The 23,451-nt window shown below is 36.9% G+C and overlaps 1 protein-coding gene across 5 annotated transcripts in view; it reads left to right on the top strand.

Annotated features, from left to right (window-relative positions):
* MIX23 (mitochondrial matrix import factor 23) overlaps positions 1-23,451 on the top strand; it is a 37,687-nt gene that overhangs the window by 4,597 nt on the left and 9,639 nt on the right. The window contains exons 2-6 of one of the 5 annotated variants that reach the window (XR_008505009.2): positions 5,929-6,054; positions 10,865-11,011; positions 15,762-15,821; positions 19,011-19,130; positions 21,874-21,953. Coding sequence is in view for 3 of the 5 variants with exons in the window: in XM_045902977.2 (XP_045758933.1) it covers positions 5,929-6,054; positions 10,865-11,011; positions 15,762-15,821; positions 19,011-19,061 (384 nt within the window). In the remaining 2 variants the exon portion in view is untranslated. Of the gene's footprint in view, positions 1-5,928; positions 6,055-10,421; positions 10,495-10,864; positions 11,012-15,761; positions 15,822-19,010; positions 19,341-21,873; positions 21,954-23,451 lie in introns of those variants that run through there. The other 4 variants (XM_045902978.3, XR_008505008.2, XM_045902977.2 and 1 more) reach the window with 4 other exon arrangements.

The raw sequence follows: 23,451 nt of genomic DNA, 5'->3' as shown, positions 1-23,451 counted from the left end.
CAAAATCAACTAAGTGTTCTTCCCAGAAAGTGTAAGTCTTGGTATTTCTGTTGGGAATATTTATTTGTTTATACACAACTGATTATGGTAATTAGGTACAGATGAAATAGACTGTTTTCTAGCATCAGTCATGGTTCCTTTTGCAACATGTCCAGCTGCAATCTGAGCCTGGGGGTGCTAGGTGTCAGAAGACTCTGGCAATTGCAGGCAAGTCTCTATTTCTGGTGTGGGGGGAGCACAGTGTGAGCATTGCTATAAAAAGTCGGTTTGAGGAACAAGGTCTGTTTGAAAAGAGCACCATGTGAATGGAATCTACTTCTGGGTACCTTTAGGCAAAGGGTGAGGAGGGAAAAGTTTAATAAATCCCAGATCATTCTTTGAAGTACATTTTTATTTTGCTGTTATGTGATAGACCTTTTACCGCTCCCCGTATACCCTAGAAGCTGCCCAAAATAGTAAAAGGAATTTACCTGAGGATTAACCTTAGGGGTAGAGTGTAGTTATAGGGGCAATAGAAAGTTTTCTCTACCCCTCCCTACTAAATATGGGCACTCCTTCAATTGGCTTCTGAGAGGATGAGATTTTCACTCCACTATTACAGATAAGACATAAAATGCAATTCCAAGATCAGTGTCTGAATAATTTTAAAGGGCCAGCCTAAAATTAGAGATTCATGATATATCAGAATCTGGTTTATTGTGTATGATGTCTGCTCAGGGGTGTCTTCTGTATATTTTCTTAGTGAATTTGAGAGAGAAAGGGAGGGAGGATGCCATTGGAGCCAGGCATCAGATAGGTAGTCAGTAATTCCTTATGAATAATAGCACATGATTTAATGGCAGCGCTCTGGTGTCTATGTTAACCTTCATTTGCTCTCAGTCTGTGAGGGCCATTCAGACTTTTCTCTAGACCCTTTTGGAGTTGCCTTAAGAGCTCTGGCACTTTTTACACTGTGAAGAAATGTGTACCTAGTGAGGTGGTTTATAGTTCTTTTCCTTCTCCCTTAGTGGTTTTGCAAGAAATTCCTTTCTGAATCTTACCCCTCCTTTCCCCCTTTATCTTTCTTTTTTTTAGTATCTTTTCTGTGACATTTAAGAATAGCTTATAGTTCTCAGCAGTCCCTAACAAGTGCATTATCGGTTTAGAAGTTGTCATTATATTTTCTTAAATTCAGCATGGTCCGGTAGAACTGTGATGGTGGGAATTTGTGCCATCCACCAGCAACAAATCTTGAGCACTTGAAATGTGGCTAGTGCAACTGAGGAACTAAATTTTTATTTATTTATTTTTAATTAAAATAACCTCATATAGCTAGCGTCTGCCATATTAAAAGTCAAGCTCTAGATCAAATATTGATGATTTTCTAGCGCACTGAGAATTGATATATTTGAAAATCCACAGTTGTAGTTTCCATTGGTAAGACTGTGAAATCACCTAGTTAATGCAGATAAATTCCCATTGCCATATAAGGAACTTAACAGTTATGTCCACATTGTTTTAATGGAGAGGAATTTGGCTATATAGCTAGTGGTCAAACTCAAAACTAGTTAAAGTTCAGAGTAAACAAAAAATTCCATGGAATGTCAAGCTTTGCAATCTTTTACCTGGATTGCTGGTTCATCTCCTAACTGATGCTTTTGCATTTACTCTTGTTCCTATCTAATTCATTTTCCATATTTTAATACTTTAACCTAAGCTATCAATTCAGAGTACAAATTTGATCATGTAACCCCACCATACTTTAACACTTCTTTGGTTCTCCACTCTCTGAGGAAAAAGATTAAAATCAACAATGTGATCTATAATGGTGGGCTTCATTTTATACTGTTTTCTCTTGCTCTCTGTACATAAGCCACATTAACTTTCAGTTCGTTAAACATTCTATTCAAATGACTCTTACTAAGATCACCCAGGATTTCCGTCCTGCTAATTCTGAAAGTTAATTTCTGTTCACATCTTTCTTTGACTTCCTTGTAACACTCAACACAGGTGACCATTCCCTCCTTGCAACCTTTCTTCTGATTTGTGCAATATTAGTTTTTCTCCTGTACTTTAATTGCTTGAGTTCTTTCTTAGCCCCCCCCCCCATTCCCTACAGTCTCCCTCAGTGATCTCTTCTCATCTCATGGCTTTTAATAATACCAATGTGTTAATATAACTCTAGCCTGGTTCAGTGTCAGACTGGTGTTTTCAACTTTCTATTCAACTTGTCTACTCAGATATTTAATAAGCATCTCAAACTTAACACGTCCAGAACAGAACCTTTTTTAAAAAAAGAGACAAAAACTTTTTTGTGTGCAAAATTTCAGTCCTATCCAAAAGGAGAGTTGCTACCATGAATCACTATGTACCCAACCCTTAGCTTCAACAATCAATTCATGGCCACTCTTGTTTCATTTATATTCTACCACTTCCCCCATTCTATCCAGATTATTTTGCAGCATACCCCAGAAACCTTATTTTTTTTCTATAAATATTTCAGTCTGTATCTCCAAAAGATGGTAATTTTAAACACAATACCAGTATCACATACAATTAACAATAATCCTAAATATCATCACATATCCTGTATGTCATAACAGAACCTTGATCTTCTCATTCTTTCCAAATCTTTTCCTCCCCCAGTCTCTCCCCAACATCAGTTAATGGCACTACCATCCATTCAGTTGCTCAGGCCTCAAAGCTAACAGTCAATCTTGTTTTCTTTTCTCAATACCCACCACCAGTTCGTCAGCAAGTCCTATCCACTCTATTTTCAAAATATATCCAGAATCCAGCTTCTTCTCCCTAACTCTACTGCTACCTCCCAATCAAACTATCTTTATCTCTTGCCTAGACCACCGCAGCAGTCTGCTATATGGTCACCCTGTTTCCATTCTCCTTTCTATAATCCATTCTCCACATAGAGGTGAAGTTTTCTTCTTCTTCTTCTTCTTCTTCTTCTTTTTTTTTTTTGACACAGCATAAGCAGGTAGAGTAGCAGGTAGAGGGAGAGGGAGAAGCAGGCCCCCAGCTGTGCAAGGAGCCAGATGTGGGGCTCCATCCCAGGACTCTGGGAACACGACCCGAGCCGAAGGCAGTCGCTTAACCAACTGAGCCACCCAGGGGCCCCAGGCGAAGTTATCTTTTAAAAAAATTAATCATGTTATAGCATTCCCTTGTCTAAAACCCTGTTTCCTTTAGAACAGAATCCTTCATTGTTTCCCTGGTCTCTGTTGTCCCTCATTTTCTACTTTCTCTGACCTCACCTAACACCACTTTCTCCCATATTCACTCCCAGCCCACTTGCCTTGTTTTAGTTCTTCATATACCCCAAAGTTTGTTCTTGCCTCATCATTTTTGACTGACTTCCCCAGGTGTTCTTTCAGTTGGCTCATTCGTATCATTTAGTTCTCAGCTCAAATGCTGCATCCTCAGAGAGGCCGTTCTTGATCTCCTCATCTAAAGTGCTAGCCTCTTAGCCCTACTGTCATTCTTTATCCCATTACCTGTTTGTTTTCTTTTTCATAGTATTCAGTACGAAAATTATCTTGTTTATTGAGGTACTTGCTTATTGTCTGTCTCCCCCTATGAGAATTTTGCTCCCAGAGAGCAAGGACCTTTTCTGTTTTATTCACCACTGTAGCCCTGGTGTTTAGAACGGTGCCTGACACATACTAGACATTACCAAATGTTTATTGAATGAAGAGTGAGTTAGTAAATGAATTGTGCTATATTCTAAGTGCTGCATATGTTGAAAGAAGAAAGATTGCCGAGGACTTTGCTCAATACCCACCACCAATCAATACCTGATTGCTCAGGGAAAGCTTTATCTAAAAGATGTAACTTAAACCTCAGTCTCAGAAGATCATTTCAAGTTAGTTAGGGGAAAAGAGATTTTTAAAGGAGGCTGCTGCTGCTGCTTCATCTTCGTCTTCTTTTTGAATAGTCAAGTTGCAGGTGCTAAAGTTGGCAAGGAAGGTCCTTGTCTGCCGCTACTTCTTACTTACCTGGTTTTTGATACTAAATGGTGCTGCCACCATTTGTTTGGAATTTGCCACTCATATATACACATATATCTTCCATTGTACAAAAAACATTTAAAGTGGTGGTTGCTTAGTGAATATGTTGAGATTATTCCTTAAGAATTCCAGTTTATAGAGCATAATACTATTAACAAAAATAGAGAGATACAGAAGGAGGGGGTAAGATAGTGAAGTTGGTTTTAGACCTGACATTTGCCTGTGTTTTATTAGTCTAAATTATGAGCCTTCTATAAGCGGTTTAACTTCTAGATTGAGATCTAAAAAAGGCCACTAAATTACTAATTAAAGCTTAATAGACTGATAGGAACAGAATCTGAACTGCAGATTTAGACCGGATGGCTTAAATGGTTTTTGTAATTGGAAACACCTAAATATTCATTATTGGGGAAGTGGTCTTACAGGTTGTGATACCTCCACAGGATTCTGCCAACTATTAAAAATGTCTTCAAGGCACTTTTAGTAACAAGGGCAAAATGCTCGTGGTATAATGTCATAAAGCAGGACTTTACAGTGTTACAAAGGACCTCAGGTTTATAAAAATATTCATAGATATGTACAGAAAAAACTAAAGGTACATCTTATAATATTAATAATGGTTAACTGTGGATGATTTTTATTTGTAAGTTTTATTAATTTTCCTAAAATGACTATGTAATACTTTAATCATAATAAAAGTTTTTATTTTAACAAATGGATGAAGAAACAAATGAAGACGTTAGTTTCACTCATGGATTTCAGTCTGGCAAAGGAAAGAAATGGGTTGGTATGTTGAAGGAGGCGAGGCAGAGGATCAAGCAAAATTGCTTTTAACACACTTTAGTATTGACTGTTAACTTGTTGGGGGTTTTTAATATGTATATTTCTAGCATTATATACTTCAGTTTTCCTGATGATTTTTCAGTCATTATATTTTGCTGGGCTGGGGTGCAGAAAGGAGAATTTAAGAAACAAAAAGAAAAGAAAAGGGTATATTCCTAGAAACTGGTTCTAGAGTTTGTGTTTTCTGGAGACGGAGTGTAACTGTTGCCCAGCCTTTCTCTAGTGACAAGTGAAAAGAAGTACCCTAATCAAAATGTAGAGAGAAGGGACTATCCTGGGTAGGTATACTTACCAGAGTCTTTCTAAATCCTCTGCCCTTTTGGTATTATTTTTCTTTTGGTTGGTTTTGTGAGAGTTGGGAGCCTTTTCAGGAGGAAGAGATCTTTGGGAAATGTGCGTAGGGTCACTAAGAAAAGGTAAAACTAATTTGTTTGTTCTAAGAACAAGAAAGCCATGAAGAGATTTGATTCCTTCTCAAGCAGCATGCTTTGTTTTACTTTTTTTTGTTACAGAAATAATATACAATCATATTAAAAAGCTAAAAAAACAAAAAGACTAAAAGATTATAGGTTAATTTCTTACAAGTGAACTACTACTGAGTTTTCTTGTATATCTTTACAGAATTTTTCTGTCTAGCACCACATTTTAGAATGACAGGCAAAGAGGGACTAGAGCAAGCAGTTATGTTGGATTGTTTGGGACAATTTGAGTAATCGAGTTCAGTAGAACCCTTTATTGGCTGTATGCTGGGGATGGAATGAGCACACACACAGTTTGCTAAGCACTGTGTCAGCAGGTGGGGTTTAAAAGTGAATAAAACAATCTTGACCCTTGAGATGGTCACATTTGAGCCAAGAAACAGAGTTGGTGCCCATTCTTAGAATTACTATTACATAACCTACCTATTCTTGTAATAAAGATTATCCTGTGGTTGCACTAAATTTAGCATGGTTTCTCTACTTCTAACTTACAAAGTTGTAAAATATCCAAGAGCTTTATGGGTTTTTTTGTTTGTTTAAATGTTTCTTTTTTATCACTTAACTTTCCATTCAGGTTATTATTCTTTTATTTTAAACATATATAGGAATTACTCAAGGTGATGAGGACGATTGATGACAGAATAGTACATGAATTAAACACTACGGTTCCAACAGCTTCCTTTGCAGGGAAAATTGATGCAAGCCAAACCTGTAAACAACTTTATGAGTCTGTAAGTGTAATCTTTTGAGTCTTTTGTGCTTCCTTTATGCCTTTCTTTGCAGGCAAAATAAAAAACCAATTGACATATAATTAAACTGGATAAAAGTGTGGCATCTTCATGTTTTCTTGCCTACATCTGAGGGTGTGTACAAGTTTTGATCTGGTTGCTACAAACTAAAGAAAATGTGTGATCTTATGCACAAGTCTATGAAGAGATCATTCTAAGGAATGAGAGCAGTTTTTTAGCCCCTTCATGGGTAGCCTTTAACTTAAGGAAACCTTACGCACCAGCGAATGAAGGGGAGAGTGAAACAGTCGAGTCAAACAGTGAAACAAGAGCAAGGGCTTTGAGTGAATCAATCCTAGGAAGCCAGACACCTGATACAACGAAGAATTAAAACCCTTCACGCTTTCTATATCTTTTTTCTTTCCTCAGTCATCAGGAAGGGGAATAGACTTGGCAGTTGGGCGAGAAGCCACAGATAAATTGTCCTTTCCTGAGGCTTTGGTTTCTCAAGTACATATTTTTTCATTGCCTCTTAAAGATTCCCTTTATTGTCTCTATAAATTCCAAAAGCAAAAGGAAATAATAATAATGTAGCTAAGTATTTTTTCATAATTTACTTACATCTTTTCATTAACTTGGAAGCTAATGTTCAAATGGCATTTGCTTCTTTAGCACAAGGAATACTTAAAACCTAAATTTTATTTCTCAGTTATGAAAAAAAAAGTCAGTTTTAGATAGCTTATTCATATCAATTAAATTCAAAGCATTAATAATTGCTGATAATTTTTATTCTGCTTTTATATGAAAGTATGTAATTTCATTGAGTGGTCAGGTAATTCTTGTGGCTTGAAAATTCCAAGGTTGTGGGCTTTAATGAATAGAATCCAGTATTGGAAGTAGGGAGCCAGAGTCCCAAGCCCTAATTTATTTTGAGGTTGTTTGACAGTTCACGTAATTTCTTTGGGTAGCTCTGTCTGAAGAACTAGAAATTTATGATCTCACTACCCATATAATCTCTATAATCTATTCAGTTGTTTCCTTTTACAATCTTTTTATTAACTTGAAGATTTATAGTGTAGGGATTAACAACATGGATTCCATATCTAGATTAAATCCTACCTCTGCTATTTCCTAGCTGGTAACCTTGAACATGTTACATAACTTTTTGCCTCAGCTTCCTTATTTGTAAAATAATATCATAATAGTACCTAGTTCATAAGGTTGTTAGAGACCTAACTGAGGTAATATGAGGTGCTTACTGTACTAACTGTCTTACATGTAAATGTTTGCTGCTTCTATTACTGTTGTTGTTATTATTTCTTATCCCTTTGTTGAACCAGAATAATCTTGCATACTAGAACCTTTTGTTTTGGATATTTAGGATCTTTCTGTTTTGGATATTCTTATGTATGTGTTTGGGTTTTTCTCTGTCTGTACCCTAAAGGGCTCCAGCAACATGACCATCAGAGAAAGGATGGTTTATCTAGCAGTTTTTTTGCCAGTGATTGAGCCTGCGGCAGAATGCCCATGCTAAGAAGTCCCACTGAGTTCCCTTAAATATTGTCTCAGTTAAGGGTGGAACTCTGTGAAACATCCAGGTTGCTTAAAGTTATCTTGACTTCCTTTAGCCCCAGCCCTTCCTTCTATAGCTGAGGAAGGAATGTTTGTACTCTCTAATGATAATACATCTTCATAGCAGATGATTAGCAAAGTTATTATGAAGCACTAATTGTAGAAATTCCACATCTTAAAAGTATACTCTTAATAAAAATAATTTCAGTGAGATACTCTTATTAGAGCGTATTCCCTTGAATCTGTGAAGTTTTTCTAACTGTACATTGTTTATTGTTTATTCTCAAGATAAACATGAAGATCAATGCTGAACCTTAAAAAGTCTATGAACTTGGAATAGTGCTTTACAAATGCAAAACTATTACTGGTGTCACAGTGATTGATATAGGGTAATTCTTAAAGGTATCTCTTTAATATAATGAATTTTTGGAATATGTGTTTAAATGATATGTTTCCCTTTGCCTCCTTTTGTCAGAAGTTCTAGGGGAAGATTTAAAACAAAGTGCCATGACAAAAATTTTTTTTTTTGTAATTTTTATTTTGTTTTTAATGATAGTTAAACCAAGGGTCATTGTCAGGGTTCTGAAGCAAATGATGTTTGGGAAATGAGAATTTAGTATAGAGTTAATTTAGAATCAACCTTTGTTCTGTAAAGAAAAACACCAAAAAGGTATAATAATCAGGAAAACTGTTGGCATTGTTTCCCTTAAAGGCAAAAAGCATTGTTTTAAAATAATGGTTAAAAGATATAGTAGGTGAAAATTTGACTAAAAGAAGTTCTTAGAGTTTTGATAAAGTAAAATAAAACTGGGAAGTCCTAGGTAGACCACTGTTAGACTAGTTTTGAATCATTTTCCTGCCCCATCCCAAATGCCTTCATTTCAGAATTGCTTACCCCAAATCAAGGGAAGTATGGTTATGACAATGGTTATCGTTCAGGAATTTTCTCCTCTAACCAAAGGCCTTGCCTTTTACCTTGCCAAGTTTCTTGATGAATTTTATCTTCATTCCTTTGACAAGCACGTTGTATATAGAAACAATTCTCATGTGACCCAACTTCTGAAACATCTGAATTACTAATGAGCTAATAAGTCTGGTTTCATGCTATATTTTTCTCTGGTAGGCTTATGTCACACAGTCTTAGTAGAGTTCTCAAGCGTCCTCATTTCTTTGACGTACGTGTACAGAAGTCCATGCATATTCCTCTTGCCGATGGCTTTTAATTCTGAATTTTGTTGAAGGATGGTCGTGAAAGCTAGACTAAAATAATTGATAATACAGAGTAAAAGATGATTTGCTCAGTAATTTCTGTCCACAGGGGAGTGGGTTCACAGTGGGGCTAATCTGAAGGAAGAGTACGCAGGTGAGAGTAGGAGGGTGGTCTTCAGCTAGAAGTGTATCCACAGGAAAGGGGCCAAGTTAAAGAGGGGAACAGTGGATGAAATCCCCCAACCAAGGGAGGAAACTCTGTGGTGAGAGAGACTGAATGGAAAATATTGAACATTTTAATGTGAAATGTACACAATTTGAATTAGATTTTAAAATGCAGATAGAAAAATGAAAATACTGTGACAGACTCCTAGTTGGTGCTAATGCGATTTCACCAATTATTGGGGGTTTAGACAAAATATCAAAGTGATTAAGTAGCATCTGACATCTGAGCAGTGTATTGAGTCAAGTTACCCTTAAATTTTAGAGGTAGAAAGGATGTTAGTGATGATTTACTCATAATCCATAATTTTGCAAAAGAGGAAACTGAAGCCTGGAAATACTAATTATTTAGCCAGTCTCACAACAGGGAGAGCTTCTTAACTCTAATGATGGTTCTTCTTACTCTATTTTGGGAAGTTTCCTACCTTCAATGGTTCCTTTCATTTTCTGGAATTATACCTGAAGGAGGAACCAAGTAACAGAAGCAGCATATTAGCCAATAAAATATAGGCCTTGGGCTGTCCTTGTGAATCCTAACTATTACAGTGAAAAAAATTAGCATGTTAGAGAAATTTACAATAGGTGGGGCTAATGTCTATTTTAATTTCCTTCTCTTCACATAGGTATGATTTATAACCAGTGCACTTTTAGTATTACTGTACTCTAGAAATGCAAAAGTTTATTTTTTTCCTGGTGCATATTAGACCAGTAATTCTTAACTTCAGGGTCCAGAGATGATCATTTAAGAGATGTGTTTCAGGTAACTTATGAAGAATGCTTGTAGAATGGTTTAGTCCTAAATGTTATATAAATATATGTATAATGGTTAGGTTATCCCTAGTATAACTGTCACTAGCGTAGCATTAAGATATTCTCTCTTCAGAGGGAAGAAGGAATAATAGAACATGATTACTTGGAGCAAGTTAACACCTAAATTTTAGCTGAAGGTGAGTCACCTTTTTTAATTCTCCATTAATTATAATGGCAATTACATATTATTTTAGTACTTTGTTTTTCCTCTCCCCCAGATTATTGGAGTGTCATCAGAATTTGGTTATGATCATGGGAGTCATGACCATCATACTTTGTGAATCAAGGAAGAAAATAGATGCAAATTGTTTTATTGGATTTGTTACATAAAGGTGAAAGTTTAGTAAAGAATTGCCCTGCCAGATGTCCTTTCAGTCAGTTCACACAGTTGGTGGAACCAGTAGTCTGTACCTTATACACAATTTTTCTGTATTAATACTTGAACTTTAAAATCTTGGAAAGGACTCTGTCTTGCATAGGTAAATATAGCATTCTTTGTTTTTTATTGTAACAAATTGCTTTTCTACATCACTTAATTTGCAATTTCTTGCACCTAGTGACAACACGGGTCTGGAGAAAACCATGAAAGGACAAAAAAAGAGAGGAAGAATAGCAGTAGTAGCCCTGGAGGTGTGTGGGGGGGGTGGTGGGTGGAGGGTAGAAGAACACAACACGGGAAAACTGGGGAGAGAAATGTAGGGAGAAGGGACTGAAATGAAAAGCCGCTTGTGGGAAATGCAGGGAGAGGAGTGGGAAGTCCCAGAAGCATACTGAGGAAGAAGGCAACCTGACCACGTACTTTCCACCAGGAGAAGTGCTTCCTTTGATCTGTTTTTAGGTGATTTAGCTGGTTCAGCAAAATCTTCGCTTCCAAAGATTCAGTTTTTAAAAATAGTTTAGAAAGTATTACCTTTCTATAACCTAAAAATAGGATTTTTAAAAAAGACTAAAATGTAAAAAATTGGTGTGATTTTTCTCTTTTGTGCCTTTGTTCTTTTAGTTGAAGGAGGCTCATGCCAGCAGGGACAGAGTCATAAAAAATTGTATAGCTCAGACCTCATCAGTAGTAAAACACCTCCGAGAAGAGAGAGAAAAGAATTTGGATGATTTAACGTTATTAAAGCAACTTAGGAAAGAACAGACAAAGGTAAGTCGAACAAAATTTACATTTCTGAGCCAAAGATTTCCAAATTTAATAAAGGCAGGGTTTGTTTGTTTTTTTTTAAGATTTTATGAAGGCAGTTTTTAATATGAAAATTTGAGAGTAAGAAATGGTCATTACTTTAAAAAAAAAAAAATGACCAGGAGAGTAATACTTCATTTTTAGTGGGCTTTATTTTATTACATTTAGATATTAGTTGGTAAGTTAATGTGCATTTCATGCATATATGCAGTGTAGCAGCTTTAACTTAAGCATGTAGTCATATTTTCTTTCCATTTATTTATATGTTAAAGATAAAAGGATTAGTATAGACCTACCACCACCACATCAGAAAATCTAGGGAAATCATACCTGTATCAGTGTTTAAAGGCTTGACTTGAGAATAAACTTTTTCAAATATATTTACATTTTGAGAATAGTTACCTCTGGTTTCATCTGTACAAATTTGCTGAAATGCAGTACAGATATTTCAGAATGTTACCCTCTTCAGCCATAAAAATATAGTACTATTTGAATATAACCACATACACTAGAACCTCATTATAATTTATTTCCCTACTGCAGAGAAGTTGCTATGGGTCTTTGGCTGTTCTTGGACACTTTTTTGTTTCCATTTCATCTTCCATCCCTGCAGTTTTTGCTTTTAAGAAAGAAAACAGTAAATGTCCACTGAGTGCTAGGTCGGAGGAAGGCTTATTTTCCCAAAGTTAGCTAATGTAGATAGGATGTGGACCTCAGAGTATAATAAACGGAACAGAACTGTTTCTTTATAGCCCTTAATGGTGAAATGTCAAGAAAATAGTTGAAATGTGTGTGGTATTTTATTATGTGGAGCACATTGCTGTCTTCCCTTTGGGGGTGGTGCTTAAAGAGTAACTTTTTATTTTGGTATAATTTCAAACTTACAGAGAAGTTGCAAGAATAGTACAGGGAACTCACGTGTACCCTTTACCTATGTACCCTTTACCTATATTCACCCATCGTTTACATTTTGCCCCACCTGCTTTGCAATACATTCTCTCCACTCCTCCTTCTCCCTCCTCCTTCCCACCTTTCCCTGTTTTCCTCCCCTTCCTACCACATGTAGGCATTTTTTTTTTCCTGAGCCATTTGGCAAGAATGGTGGGTACATGGTTCCTTTGCCCCTTACATATGTTGGTCATTACCTAAGAAGAGGGGCTTTTTCCTACATGACCACTGAGCAATTATCAAAATCATGTCTGTGTTTTAAGATGGCACCATAGGTGACTTACTGATCCTTGCATGTCAGGTGACTGAAAATCCAGTATGGGATGGAATTGTGTTTTTCATTACTAAACAGTCATGAAGTCTGCCCTTTGTTTAGTAGATGTAGCCAAACTTTGAAAAGGGGACCTTATCATCTCTCAAGCCTTTATTCTTATAACTGCCCACGTGAGTATGCGCACTTGCTCAGTCATCCCACTGATGCAGCTTGCTGGGTATGAGATTCATCCCCTGTCTTCACTGTTCTCTTAGTTCATGATGACTGCTTCAGTCCTGTGTTCCATACCTGCCCATTCATCAGGCAGTGGTGGGTTCCTCAGACAGTGATCTTTTGCTGTAATGGTCATCTTACTCAGTGTTTAAAGTCTTACAGATAATTTATATAAAGCAGGTTAAAATCTAATTATTTTTGGATTTTGTATTTTAACAGACTTTTGAAGGTATTGACAAAGGAAACAGTGGGGCAGGGCTGTTGTATCTGAAACCTGAAACTCACTATTTGCATGTTAAGTCAAACAAAGACTAGAATGACTCTTGTTAGTGGAGAGCAAAGTTCAGAAGCCACTGAGTATTTGGGAGTGACCTATCACATAATTTGGTCCACCCTCATTTCTGCCCTTTAGCCTTTAGGGCCCAGAGAGAATCACCAGGATGACTGTTGCAAGGAGTAGTTTTAGAAACCAGTTAGCGAATTATAAAAGGTAGATTTCTAGACTGATACTGTATAGAACTAGAGGGTGACCATGAGTAGTACTTAACCAAGTAAGGAAGCTTGAATTTTTTTTTAATTTTCAAGTTTGTCGTGAAGATTATGGAATCAGAAAGAGAACTCTTAGAGATGATCCAGCTCTACCTCTTCCTTTTCTGAATGAGGAAACTGAGACTCAGAGATACTAACTGACATCCCCAAAGTCACAAGCTAGTAAGTGGTAGAGCTGGAACTTTAACCCATCTCTTCTGACTCTGGATTCAGTGTTTGTACATTAAACTGTGACTGATAGTCAAATTCTCATTACTTAAGTGAACATACTTTATTTATATGCAGAAACACCAGTCTGAAAGTCCCAGTTCTTTCCCTGAGTCCTTAACGCAGAAAAAGCACATTCCTTGCTGAAACTATATAACCTATATAACATAACTATAATGTCACCTATTAGTGGCCTTTGAAAGGAAGTTTACCAGTTTAAGACCTAGAGCCTCAAAAACAACCATCTCAGAGGTAGCATTTTGTTGGTGGCATGTAGAAGTTGGTTGTAATATCTGCAGCATTCAAGAATAGAGAAAACTGTTCTTGGATTATAAAGGCAGATAGTTCTAGGGAATAAATCCCATCCACCATGTGGTGGGTTTGTAAACTTATAAATTAGTTGCCCTGAAGTAATCAGATTTTTAGTTTGTAAAATGGTGTCAAGACTTCTTACACTTTCATTTTTAGGGATTAGGATTAAATTATATAATGTGTGTAAGAGCTTGCATATCCCTGATACACTTAGTAGTTGCTTTCCTTTCCTTTTTGAGTCTCTGGGACTCCATGTTTGTTACATTAATCCTCCTTACAATATCTCCCAACCAGTGGTTTCTACCTTTTGTTTAACCACTACTTAAGGGGGCAGGGGAGGAGGAGTACTTCAGTCTTCTGTAACAGTGCATTTTCTTTTTGGATGGTTATAATTGTTCAGAGATTTTCTTATATATTGTGAAAATCTGCCTCCCTGTAACATGTGATTATTGCTCCTTAATCTTCCCTCTGCAGGTATATAGGATAAGTCTAAACCCATTTCTGCATGACCTCCCTTTAAATATTTGAGAGCAGTTATGAAGATTGTCCTAGTGGCATGTTGTAACCCTGTTTTGTTTTTTAAGATTTATTTTACTTATTTGAGAGAAAGAGCATGAGCAGGAGGGGCAGAGAGAGAGGGAAAGAGAATCCCAAGCAGACTCTGCACTGAGTGCAGAGCCCAGTGCAGGGCTTGATCTCATGCCCCTGACTTCATGACCAGAGCTGAAACCAAGAGTTGGAGGAGGCTTAACCAGCTATGCTACCCAGGCATCCCATGACCCAGTTTTTTGACTGAGCTTGTTAATTTTTTGTCATTCAGTCCAGGCTTTGACAGATCAGTGAAGTTTTAATGATTTCTGTTCCATGTAGCTGATTATAATCTGAAACTGAGGTTGCTTTCATATAAGCAGATGGGCTTCTTCAGGCTTGTTACTACTTTCGCACAATACTGGTTGTCAGAAATGCAGTCCTTCCTCTTGTTCTAGTTTGAGTCCTTTGTCCCTGTGTATACTCTGACACTATTTCTGAGTCTAGCAAGGGAGTTTACAAGGGGCCAGTGGAGTTTACAAGGGGCCAGTGGATCAGTACTAAGTTCCTGTCTTATTAGTGTTATATGTGCATTGCTTAAATGTCCTGCCTGAGCTGTGCTCCTGACTAATCAGGTTCTTTGGTCTGGGTCCCTGACTCATGGTTGCCTAGATCTTGTCTAGCTCTCTGGCATTTTGTTCCCAAGTCTCCTGGCCTGAGTCTTGACTTTGGCCTAAGGAAATCATCCTAGTTTTAACCTCTTGGCTGCTTCGACCTGTAGCTCATGCTTTTTTCTCCTAATTTTCCTGAATATTTTCAAGCCTCCTTCCTGGAACTAGCTAGCTTCTTTTCTTTTAAGTCTCTGTGACTAGGAGTATGATGGGCCCCACCGTGTGGGCCTGGCAATGGAATTGGTTACTTTTCTGATGGTGTAACTAGGTTGGCAGTTATCAAGAAAGTTAGAAAGACTTTAGCATCTTTAACCTCAGACCTCTGGCTGTATGCTCAAGGTGAAAGATCATGCCTTTCTAGATCTTTTGGGCCTTATGTATTCACCTTCTCTTTTCTGTTTTTCTTCCTGATTTTTTTTTCTTCATCCAAATTAGATTGCCACCTCCTTCTTTTTATTCCTCTGTGCTGTCTTTGCAAATCACTATTATAGGATCAGTAACTAGAACTAGAATTCTTGAGTGCAATGACATGTGAATTTATGTTTTTATAAATCTTACCAAATTGCCCTCCATACTAAGAATGTGTATGAGTGTATATTTTTTCATACCCTTACTAGTAGTAGGTTTTATCAGACGTACCCATTTTTAATAATTTTTGCCATATTATGGCTTAGCTTACATTTCTTTAAACATTAGTAAGATTGTACATTTAAAAAATACATTTATTGGCCATTTGTATTCCTTTTGTGAACTACCTGGACATTTTTTTTTTTTTTTTAAGAACTCTCAAGGTGATTATAATATGCTTGAGAACCATGGCTTTAGAAGATTTAACAGCTGATTAGATATGGGGAGAATGGGCTGTGTCCAATATCTAGTCCAGGTGATACCATTAACAAAGAATGTTGCAGCAGGAGCTCCTTTTATTAGGAAACTATAAATAGAATTTAGTTTTAGTTCTTTAATTTGAATTTTCATAACTCTAACTTTTATTTTTTTTTCCTTTTTGCAGTTGAAATGGATGCAGTCAGAACTGAATGTTGAAGAAGTTGTAAATGACAGGAGCTGGAAGGTATAAAATAATGCTGGTTCTTGGAGAGAACTATGAAGGAAACTGAACTAGCAAGGGGAAACCAAGGGAGGGGGAGTAAGAAGTGCCTTGGGCCTTTTTAGACATCTTTCATTTATAAGCAACTGAAGGTTTTAACTTTGAGAAAGGGTGCAGTTGGCATCCAAATAGAGCCAGCTTATAAAAATCAGCTTTACAGTCATATGGTAGATTGTATGACCTGTCATGGTAACAGAACTGGAGACATTCTTTATGTTTCTTAATACTAATTATGGGCATACTTGTTATTTAGGGTTATTACTAATTAACTTAGAACCTTCAGTGGTGTTATTTGTTAAAATTAGCCTTTTTGAGCCCTATTACTTTGCATAAATTCATATCGTTAGCTACCCTTTGCAGTTGCTTGCTTTCTAACATATTGATCATAGAACTTATTTGTACATAACTTTTCTGATATCTGATAATAGGGCCTTTTATGGCTCCCTGGTTCACATGTTCCTTATTACCACCTGTGTAGTTCTGAATAGGAATTAGATTGGAGGACCAGGATTCCAGGATTTTACCTATAGTCAAAAAATCATAAAATGCTGACTTTAGTTGTATGAAATGGTATATCTGTATACCCTTCTCTAAAAATTCAAAGATTTCTGAAGGGAAATAATCTATTAAATCTGAAGGAATTAACCGAAAATTCTGTTTCATCCTTTGAAATTGACCAATGGAATGAGGTTAAACACAGAGAGAGGTTAACTGAACACAAACTAGAATGTCCCAACTTGCAGAGCTATGAATAAATTGCAAAGTACAAATTGATTTTCTTTGCCGTATCACTTTTCTTTATTCTGTCCTCTTTGCCAAGGTTTCCTATTCTTGCCCTTTCTACCAACGTGAGAAGGTGTTTGCTACTTGAAAGATTCTGGTGTTACTTGTTCATTTATGTTCTCCAGAGAGATAATATTTACTCTTGGGATGGCATAGGGGAGGGGTACAATGAATATCTAGTTTGAAAAACCCAATGGAGAGGTTGATATATGTCAGATGTAGTGGGATGAGGGAAACGTTTTTATTTCTTAATATTATTTTTAAAAATTATTTTTAAGTAGGCTCCGTGCCTCGTGTGAAGCCCAAAGTGGGGCTTGAATTCAAATCCCTGAGATCAAGACCTGAGCTGAAATCAAGAGTTGGCCACTTAACCGACTGGCACCCCAAGTGAAGCATTTTTATTTTTTTATTTATTTTATTTTAAAGATTTTATTTATTTATTTGACAGAGAGAGACACAGTGAGAGAGGGAACATAAGCAGGGGGAGTGGGAAAGGGAGAAGCAGGCTTCCCGCTGAGCAGGGAGCACGATATGGGGCTTCATCCCAGGACCCTGGGGATCATGACCTGAGCCGAAGGCAGGTGCTTAAGACTGGCTACCTAGGTGCCGCTCAAGTGAAGCATTTTTAGATTTGATACTAGTTTTAAAGAAAATATGCTCCATCCAGTCTACAAAAACTTAGGTTCCCTACTTGATTTAAAAAAAGAAAATGTAGCTACGGTGCAGTAGGTCAGCAAAAGTGGTTAGGAAGGCATTTAGAAAAAGGATTTGGAGAAGTTTGGCCAAGTCATATATATCATCCCACCCAGGGTGCCAAGGCCACTAATCTGAAGCCTCCGATTTGAGCATTGGGAACTTAAGGGAAATGTCAGGGCTGGGAACTGACAAGAAATGAGCTATAAGACGAAAGGGCCAGAAAGGGTCTATATAATTTCTACATTTTTTCTTCTAATTGTGAGATAACACATATCAAAGAGTATGTAACATAGCATGTAAGGAATATTAATAAAATGAACATTCATGTATCTACCACCCAGCTTAAGAGATTGAATAATACCACTACCGTAAAAGCTCCCTATGTAGATTTTTCTTTTATTTTTTTATGATAGTCCACAGTGTCCAATATAGGTTTTTTTGTGTGTGTTTTGTTTTGTTTCTTAACCTTAAAAATAATTTGTTCCTTATGTCAATGAAGTATGAGGGTAAATTCTAAGAAGAAATTCTTTTAGATTTGTATAATTTTTTATTTGGACACTTAAAATTTTTAGGTACGATTAAATTTTTTTTTTTTTTTTTTTTAAAGATTTTTTTTTTTTTTCTTTTTATTTATTTATTTGAGAGAGAGAATGAGATAGAGCATGAGAGGGAGGAGGGTCAGAGGGAGAAGCAGACTCCCTGCCGAGCAGGGAACCCGACGCGGGACTCGATCCCGGGACTCCAGGATCATGACCTGAGCCGAAGGCAGTCGCTTAACCAACTGAGCCACCCAGGCGTCCCACGATTAAATTTTTTTTAAAATATTAAACGAAATATGATAAAAATTCTTCTCATTCCTCCATTTCAGCCACCTCCTTTCCTTTCCTTCTGAAAAAATGATACATGCTTTAGATATTTGCACCTTTTCTAATTTTATGTATGTCTGTTTCCCATTTGTCACATCTATGAAAGTGTACTGTCCACACTTTTTTTTCTTTAGTATATCTTGGAGATTTTTTCACATCAGAACACACAGAGCTTCCTTATTCTTTTATGTTTGCATTATAGTCCACTGAATGGCTATACCAAAATTTTTATTTAACACAGTCCCATATTGACAGACACTGAAAAATGTTCTTTTAACATTTATGATATATTATTTGTTTAGATTTTTAGGAAGCAAGGTAAATAGAACAAAACATTTTATAAATTTACACAATTTAGCAAAGGCCTGATCTCTCTTCAAGTATACCTACTTGTGAAAAAGATCCCATACTCAGAAAATCACAACAGATATCTAAATAAAATCTACATTACAAAAAGAGGGAAAAAAGCTTTATCTTAAATCATTTCAGATATTTTTGTCTAACTGTCTAGAATATGTAATGAAAATGTTTGTTAGTTACTAAAGCTAGCTTGTGATGATTTTTTCCTTGAATAATATAAAGTTTATTAAAAAATCAAAATTGTCTTATAAATGGATATCAAAGTCTTCTGTATTCTTAGCGCCTATAAGTCACTTTGAACTCATGAGGAAAATTTTCTGTTCCCTAAATCTGTTGACCTGGGATAAAAATGGTTATATCCTCCTGAACCATACCAAATTTAATTTAGTTCCAGGCTTGATTTATACAAGATGACTCAACGACTTTTGTTTCTGTTTAAATATCTTAGGTGTTTAATGAACGCTGCCGAATTCACTTCAAGCCTCCAAAGAATGAATAAAAAGATACTTTTTTTTAAATAAAGGACCGGGACATCTCATAAGAGCTAAGCATGACAGACATCAACAAGGTGGGCTTCCTAGGATGATTTCTGAGCCAACAGTCCAAGACCTTTTGTTGATTTTGGCCCCACTTAGCCAAGACCTTAAGTACAAATAATTCTGATAATTATGGAGAAATCAACTGCTATTTTATACTGATTCTGTAAAAAAAAAAAAAAAAAAGAAGAAGAAGAAGATGCTTTTGTAACTATTAAAATAATTTTCTGACTCAGTGTACATATTTATTTGATTGTTTTCCAAGTTGAGATAATAAGTTCTTATAAGAGAATTTGAATACAGTTTCAGTATCTGATTTGATTTGTATTATATCTTTTTTGATGTTTTACAAATTTATTGGCAAGAACGTGGACCTTTTTTGGTCATTGATGATTTTATCCTTTTATTTATCTTTGTGGGGTTTGTTGCTCCTAATGAGTAAGATGGCAATAATTATAAGCTGCATGCTGTCCAAAGAAACTTTCTCCTTGGTACCTTACCTTATCTTGTTTTCATATGCAAAAACTAATTTTGGGTGGAATTTTCCTGGACAGTATTTCCATGGGCAATGAAAACGAAAACAGTAAAATAAATTTGGGAAAGGCAGAGGAAGGCTTGTATGATACTATTCAAATGAGTCAGTAAAAAACATATCATTGCAGAATTCGGTCATTGCAGAGAAAGCACTTTCTAGTACAGGATGATCATAATTAGTTTTCTGTTGCTGATTAACAAATTACCACAGTTTAGCAGCTTAAAATCACACCTGTGTATTGTTTTATAGTTATGTAGGTCAGAAGTTCAAGACTGGGTTCTCTGCTTGGGGTGTCATAAGCTGAAATCAAGTCAGCCAGGCTGGGCTCTTGTCTGGTGCCTCTATAGAAAGAATGTGCTTCTCGGCTCATTTAGTTTGTTAGCCGAATTCAGATCCTTGTGGTTATAGGACTGATGTGCCCATTCCCTTGCTGTTATCAGAGGCCACTCTAAACTAGAAGCTACCCACATTTTTTGGCGCATGGCCCCCTCCTTCTAGCTAGCAACAGTGTATTGAATTCTTCTCATTCTTGGTATCTGACTTCCTTTTCTGCTAAAAACCAGACAGATTTTGCTTTCAAAGGGTCTTTGTGATCAGATTAGGCCTATCATGACAGTCTTCCTTTTGATTAACTCAGAGTCAAATGATTATAGCCTTAATCTGCAAATCCCCTTTGCCAGGTAACATCACAGATGTAATGTCTTCTATTCTCAGTCTAAGGGATTAGAGTAGGACATCTTGGAGAGCCATTTTAGGATTCTGCCTACCATGATGATTTAAACAAGCCACCTGGCTCTAGCACAGTTAGATTGACCAACTGGGTCATTGGTAGGCCTATGTTTCAGTATGTGTACCCTCATCAGATTATGCATTTAGAAGTGAGCAATAAAAGTATAAAATGTGCACTGTTCTTTCAACAGATCTTTTGAGTACTTACTGTCGGTCAGATACTGTCTTAGTTGTTGGGGATATTGATAGATAAAACCTACTTTTGTGGAGATTATAATCTAGTCTTCTTAAAAAGGAAAAATCTCTTAGGGCCAGCAGTAAAAAAGATTTTCTATAGGACTTAAAGTGAATGGTGCCTGACAGAAAGTTGATACTTTTTTTTTCTTGCATATGTCTTTTCAATTGAAAGGACTCAATAAAAAGTAAGACTCAATAAATAAAGATCTTCCTGATGCTCAGGAGGGAATTGAGAAACAGTCCTTGGAAAGGATTCATAACAGCTTTTCCAGAATTTCAGGTCTGCTAAAATACTATCTAGCTAATCCAATTATGTTAGTAGGATGCCTGAATCATCCCAATGTAACATGAAAAGTGTGCGATTGTGGCAATCAGTGACTTTTACTATAATGAATATTAGTATGTTTAGTTTGTGATGAATGGCACTTAAACCGTCAAATATGAAGAGAAAGGGATGGCATACTATTCTTAACCGAATGAGCCACCCAGGCGTCCTGGGATGGCATACTATTCTTGAAAGTTGATTTGCCTCTTGAAACAGTGTCTTGTATACTGCTGCCTTAAACAATAATTGTTGATTTTGTTGGCTTGAAGGATAGGTAGGATTTATTTATTTTTTTAAGATTTTATTTATTTGACAGAGATAGCGAGAGCAGGAACACAAGCAGGGGGAGTGGGAGAGGGAGAAGCACGCTTCCCGCTGAGCCGGGAGCCTGATGCGGGGCTTGATCCCAGGACCCTGGGATTATGACCTGAGCCGAAGGCAGACGCTTAAGGACTGAACCACCGAGGCGCCCTGATAGGTAGGATTTAGCCAGAAAGAGAGGGAGAAGAAGCTGAATGCAAAAGTTCAAAGGTGAGTTTGACTCTTCCTTGGCAGGACAGAAGATAGCCATAGAAGAAACACCAACCCTTAAATGTTTGAGTCTCTCCCATATTCTAGGCACTATTTGCCAATACTATACATCACTGAACAAAACAGATAAAAAAATACCTGCTCTTAAAGAACTTATATGTGGTGAAGAGAGATGGACAGTAGTAAGGAAGTAAAGCATATAGTATGCTGAAAGGTGATAAAGCTACATGCCAAAAAAAGAATCTGGAATGGGGAGTAGAGAGTGGGTGGCAAATGACTGATTTCAGCTGATTAGAGAGTATTATAATTCCCTGTCTTTGAAAAGCCAATTTAAATAGAGACAAATAATACCAAATAAATGCAGTAATAAAAAGGAAGTTTTCTAGTAAGTCATGCTCTCTCTCTTTTTTTTTTAAAGTAATCTCTGTACCCAACGTGGGGCTCAAACTTAAAACCCCAAGATCAAGAGCCGCATGCTCTACCAACTGAGCCAACCAGGTACTCTGGTCATTCTCTTTTTCAAGTTTTGCTTCAAAGATAGCCAGTTTAGGAAATGGCGCGATAATGTACCCAGTGCTATACAGTAGTCTCTGCTGTGCCATGCTACCTATTTAAGACCGTCCAGGGATAACTTGTAAACTGGGAGATTAGTCCAACATGTGGTTTCCCAGCAAATCAAGAAAAATGAGTATTCTGCCTGGAGTTATGTGAGCTAATCAAATGTTGGAGATTACTGAGGTTACTCATGATATCTGTGTGTACCTTTAGCCTAATAGTTAAGCCTTGATTGTTCGTTAAAAAAAACAAAACCAAAAAACACTTCTTATATGGTTGAGCATGAATGTTGAAGAATAAAGAAAATAGTCATAAAGTGATTCTTCCTGATAGGGGCAGCGTTTCTAAGAGAAGCCTAATTTACCCAACAGCGTTATTTTGGAGAGGAAACACAAAATGTTAATGAGGTTTAAGCAAAGATAGCTTCCAGCTTCTGAATGCATCCCAGCCCCGGGCTGTCTGTCTCCAAATTAAGTGAGGGCAGGGATTTTTAATTTATTCATTGAGGGATATAAAGGAGTGGTTCACTTATTTGGTTAAGCCTCTATGTTTAGGATTCTGTTACATGGAGCCGAATGATATGTTCAATGAACGAACAGTATACTACTACTAATAGCTCATTTGTTCATTGCTTACTACAAATTAGGTACCATTCTAAGTATTTTACATGACTGCCATATTTGGGAGACAAAATTTGGGAAATTCTAATAGGCAAAGGCTAAAGACCAGGCCCTACACCAGGCCAGAAGTGTATGAAGGAATTTGTGGGAAATTCATCTTCTTTCTCTAAGAATGACTTGACATTGAGAGCTAGTCCAACTAGGATCTGTTCATTACTTGGCTCCTAAGGATTTGGGTCAGATCTCATTCATATATCGCAACAAACCAATGCAGAGGGTTTTTTGTTTCGGGGGGGTTTTTTTATGCTCAGTTGTGAAATCTACATTAAATCTCTCTCTCCCCCCTAATCAGTCATGCCTTACTTCTCTAAGGACACAATATTCCTGTCTGTCCATCCATCCATTCATTCCTCCATCCATATGTTTGTCATGTGGATCATATACCAGCCACACCACAGCCCTTTCTAGGAAGGACTCTTTGGCCCTTATCTCCTACTGAAATAGCACCCCTTGGTAGCCCGTTTTGCACTATGCATCACTAGGGCTGGGCAACTGCCCAAGAACTGCTAACCTTAAGTTGGCCAGTGTCTTAGGACATGTCATGGGGCAAGAAGATGATCTGGACAATCAAATTCTTCAAGACTTTGAACTGAGAAATACTGAGGAAATGATGTAGTTAGCAGTGGAAGGTGAAGCTTGAAGGAAGTGGTGATGAGGTACAATAGGGGGCCACGAGGGTCCAGTGTTCTGAGAAAGCAGGACCCGTGAGGATGCACACCATGAAGCAGGGAGAATTATACAGAAGAAAGAATGCCAGTTGG

Source organism: Mirounga angustirostris, unplaced genomic scaffold (assembly GCF_029215605.1).
Source record: "Mirounga angustirostris isolate CCGP_5_RB_7025 unplaced genomic scaffold, mMirAng1.0.hap1 SCAF_1, whole genome shotgun sequence".
In the NCBI taxonomy this organism is placed as follows: domain Eukaryota; kingdom Metazoa; phylum Chordata; class Mammalia; order Carnivora; family Phocidae; genus Mirounga; species Mirounga angustirostris.
This window is presented reverse-complemented; position numbering and strand designations above follow the sequence as displayed.